General features: G+C 34.0%; 1 protein-coding gene across 1 annotated transcript in view; it reads right to left on the bottom strand.

Moving 5' to 3' along the window:
* LOC124953610 overlaps positions 1–5000 on the bottom strand; it is a 36067-nt gene that overhangs the window by 10288 nt on the left and 20779 nt on the right. The window contains exons 3-4 of the mRNA XM_047505212.1: positions 712–1021; positions 42–312 (exon numbers count right to left, since the gene is read on the bottom strand). Of these exons, the coding sequence (XP_047361168.1) occupies positions 42–312; positions 712–855 (415 nt within the window). The 5' untranslated portion in view covers positions 856–1021. The remainder of the gene's footprint in view (positions 1–41; positions 313–711; positions 1022–5000) is intronic.

Below are 5000 nucleotides of genomic sequence, written 5' to 3'. Positions count from 1 at the left end.
ATAGATCGAGAAATGAAAAATTTTTCTTTAAATTTACATACCCGCTAATAAAGGATTCGCCGCAGCGATGTTGTACCTTTGCCGCCTACAGGAATTCGTAAGAGGTGTCGTGGTAGAACTTGGTTGACTGGCCTCGGCCAAATCCGCTTGCAATTCTCGAAGAAATGTATCTAACGTATCGAAGGGTTCTTCCCCGGTAACATTGGACATACCTTCGCCTTCTTCCGTCGGTACGTTAGGTGCAGCTGGTGTACCAACTAACGCGCTTAACTCCATTGCAGAAAACTCGACCGATTGACCAGTACTACTTTCCTGATAACAGAATACCGTTCGTCGAGTGCTGCCCTCTTACACATTGACTTTCAATTAAATTGTTAATTCAATTAAATTTACTTTTTTTAAACAATTTAAATATTTTACAATATAACATTGAATGAATTTTATAATATTGTAAAACGATATGAACACTTTTTTTTTTTTTTTAATGTTCTTTACTTTTAATATTTTTTTTATCGACAAATTTTGTTTTCATCTATATATTATATAATTAATGTTAATAGATCTTTTTTTTTTTTTTTTGCAGTCTGAAAAAGAAATTATTAAGGAGAAGAAAAAAAAAAGGATAATAAATAAAAGATAATAGAAAGTAAAAAATAGTAATAATAATAAAAATAATAATCATAATAATAATGATAATAATAGTGTTCTAACCTGAAGGCATTGAGTTAAGTCGACCATCTTTCCATCATTGTCAGGGCACCAAAGTAATTCGTCGTCTATGAAGGGCATGTTTGACTCCTCCTTGGGTACTAGGGTGGAGGTTAGCGTGAGGGTTTGCGATACGGGGACCGGCATCGGGACCCGTACGCTGCGGCGGGGCCTCTTTAGCCACCCCCGCGCCTTCTATCATCCAAAACCACCCTCCTCGATATTTCCCCACCTTACGTCCCTTTTCTTTCCTTATCTTTGCCACTCCAAAGGAACGGCAAATATTTTTTTTCTCCAATGCGATTTATAATACCTGCAATAACCGATATATATATATATATTTTTTTTTTATCTAATTAATGCATTATTAATAATAATTCAAATTATCCTAATTACATCAGAAATATATTTTCTAATCAAACTTTTTAAAATAGATTTAACAACACGTTACATACGTAAGCAAGTATTTTCTATGTATCGTACGTATGTACGAATGAGTACGTGAGATAAATTAATAATTGAAGATAGAAAGAAAGAAAGAATGAAAGAAAAAAAAAGAAAAGGAAAAAAGAAAAAAAAAAAGAAAAAAGAAAGAAAGAGAAAAACAAAAACGAAAAAAAATCAACGAATCGATCTACTTTCCCCTTTGATATTTCCATATCTCGAGACCAACGTACGTGGATAACCTAAAGGCAAGAGAAACAACGACTCTGATGAAAGTCTTAAGAGCATTGATTGTGCGATTTTCCAATTAAGGTAACAGTCTTATCGTGTCAGTCCTTCTCTTTTTCTCTACCTCTCCCCTCTCTCTATCTCTATCTCTATCTCTATCTCTACTCTCTATCTCTCTCTTTCTCTTTCTACTCGTAATTACATACGGGAACGAGTAAGTACTTTCTCTTGAGGCTCTCATAGGAATACTACCGAACGTTTCGCTCGGAGAATCGTCAATATATAAAATCCGTGCGAATTATGCGCATCATACTTATGTATGTACATACCTATCTAAAGAAATATGTATATACGTTACACGCAATTATATATATATATATATATATATATATATATATATATATATATATATATATATATATGTATGTATATTAACGTTTCTTTCAAATTGAAAAAGTAAAGGAAAGAAAAGAGAAAAAGAAAAATAATGAAAAGGAGGATAAAAAAAGAAAAAAAGAAAAAAAAAGAAGAAGAAGAAGAAGAAGAAGAAGATGGAGAAAAAAAATATAAAGTTCACAAGGTACGTACATAACGATGAGATTATTTGAATTTGCCCGAAAGGCAAATGTAACGAAAGTTAACGATCATTATCGGGAAACTCTTCTAATTCGTCGTTTATAGAAAGAGAGACTTACGTATATATATATATATATATATATATATATATATAATATATACATACATACCTACATACATACCTACATACATAAATACATACATAAAAAAGGATCGACGACGATACAAGCAAGAATAGTGAAAAAGTCAACGGGAAGAGTTGATGGGATAGGGGCCGGGGGAGGGGATAAAGAGAGAGAGAGAGAGAGAGAGAGAGAGAGAGAAAAAGAGAGAAATAGATAAATAGATAGAGAGAGAGAGAGAGAGAGAGAGAGAAAGAGAGAGGGTGGAGACGAGGTAAACTCTCTCGGACGAGAGCGTTCGAGCATTGGCATTTCCATGAAAGTGAAAACACATTTGCACGAGTGAAAACTTTCTTTCTGTCCTCTCTTTGCAGGTTGTGTTTCACTTCCTGTGCGCGCGTAACCTCCACTCGCGCATCGACGGCAGCTAACGGCGGCAATGACGGCGGCGATGGTGGCGGTGGTGGCGGTGGCGGAGGCGACGGCTATTTACTTGCTTACTTGCTTACTTGTCTACTTGCTTGTTTGTTTGCCTTGCCTTGCCTTGCCTTGCCTTGCCTTGCCTCTCCCTCGGACACGCATTTCTATGCAGCTTCTAACTGAAGGTGCGCACGAACTGTGTCTTTACGTAATTCTCATAGCCCGCGAAAGAAAGTTTCTCTATTCGTTCTGCTAAGAGGTTAACATCCTAACTCCCCCCCTCCCCCGCCCCACCCCCCACCCCTCATCACCAATCATCGCAACGCAAAAATCTTTTTCCTATCTCCTTACTCTCCCTTACCCCACTTCCACCGATCCATCATCAACCATTACTATCCTCCACTCCTCTCCCTTTTGCCTAATACCTTCTTAATATAATGTTACTTTCTTTTATTGGATTTATATACGACATTTATGTACGTATATATATGTATTTATATTCTGTATTGTATATATATATATATTTATAGATGCATATATAGTCATATATAGTCATATTTATATATATGTATGTATATATGGTCATTATCCAGCGAAATCGAGTTGAAAGCATTCTACCGAAAACAATGTGAGAACGAAGAGTGAAAGATTATTAAAATTCACGGCCCGTTTCAAAATCAGATATTTATTAATTCTTTCGATCCAAGAACTTCCGTATTAATTTGTATTAAAAGTTTCCTATATATATATTTTTTTTCTTGGGCGATAAATTATTACGAGGTATATATATATATATATATTATATACTCATTATGTTAGATACATATGAATCTATATGTGTATATATATATATATATATATATATATATATATATTTATGTATTATATGCGTACATAAAATTTGATGTATATCTAGATACATAACTTATATACATACATATATATATAATAAGATGTATACATGTATATGTGTATACATAAAAAAAATATAATTTAATATCGTTAAATTTATTTTTAGCAGAAAAAGAGTATTACTTTTAACTTTTAAAATTAGTGTACTTTCGTTTATTTAAAACAAGAAAAAAAAAAGAGAAAAAAAGAAAAGAAAAGCAAAAGGATTCATATTACGCGCCATGCCGGAGCAAAAGCTACAGCGACAAGAGCAGACGACGTGGAGTAGTTTGCAAGATGGCGGACGACGATAACAGCTCGACGTCCGACGATAGTCTTGATTTTAATAGCGACAAATTCGATCCGATTAAAGCTTTATACTCGAATAAAATACGTTTACCTTCTGCTTGCGCGCCTATTTACGACAATGTGTGCATGTTCGAAAGTCGTATGAAAAATCCTGCGCGTGTTAAAAAAATATCTCAAGTATGTATGTAACGAGAATCGAAACGAAATTATAAGAAGATTTTCCCTTCTCTCTCTCTCTCTTTCTTTCTTTCTTTTTCATTTTTTCAAATTTCTTTTTCTATATCTCTTCCTTTTTCTTTTCTTTTCCTTCGACGTTTCAGACAGGAAGCGATGTTGTCAAGGCAAAGGAATACTCAAAGCAACGGTTTATCTCAAGTCAAGGTAAGTTTCTATTATTTTCCTGTTATATTATTTTCTATCATTCCTTTATGTTAACCTAACCTACGACGACAATGTCACTTTCTCTCATCTCTCTCTCTCTCTCTCTCTCTCTCTCTCTCTCTCTTTTTTTTTCTCTTTCTTTTTCTCTATGCCGAAGGACTCTGAAACACGTCGAGACTTGAATACCTTTCTACGATGATGGGTGGCGCCACCTTCGATATCGATGCTACGAACGTTTCACGACAGATGACGCTTGTCTCTTCGTTTATCTATCTATCCTTTTCTCTTTCTCTCTCTCTCTCTCTCTCTCTCTCTCTCTCTCTTTCTTTCTCTCTCTCTTTCTCTCTCTCATACACACTCTCGGCAGCTTCATTCATGACAAACTCGGAAGGCGATATCGAATTTCAACGCGGCACGTGCTCGCCAAGTTTTAAAATCGAACGCATTGATGTACATACGCCATGAAATTCATGCGCACTAAACTTATCGATAACGAACGAATTCTTTTCTCTCTCCATATATATATATATATTAAGTATTTCATATTAGAACAAGAAAATTAATGGACTTTGCACGAAGATTGAAATAAGTTCAATGATAGATGATTGATCAATGTAAAAAATATATTCTCTTGATGGTTACGAAGTAACATTTTATACATATGTACGTACTTATATACATAGTTATATACATACATACATATATACATACTCATTCTGAAATATTCGAACTATGATGTAGTTTTTTTTTTTTTAAAGAAGTCTACGTACAAAAAAAAAAAAAAAAAAACAGGAAAAAAATCAGCAGAAATAAAATAATATGAATTCGCCCTCGAATGTCGTCATTATTATCGATTATGCCGTAGTAAGTAAGTATTTAAAGACGAATATATTTTATTATAATAATCGAACGACTTTCCCA

Source organism: Vespa velutina, chromosome 13, assembly GCF_912470025.1.
Source record: "Vespa velutina chromosome 13, iVesVel2.1, whole genome shotgun sequence".
Taxonomy (NCBI): domain Eukaryota; kingdom Metazoa; phylum Arthropoda; class Insecta; order Hymenoptera; family Vespidae; genus Vespa; species Vespa velutina.
The sequence above is the reverse complement of the archived record's forward strand: the minus strand, read 5'-3'. Positions and strand labels throughout refer to the sequence as shown.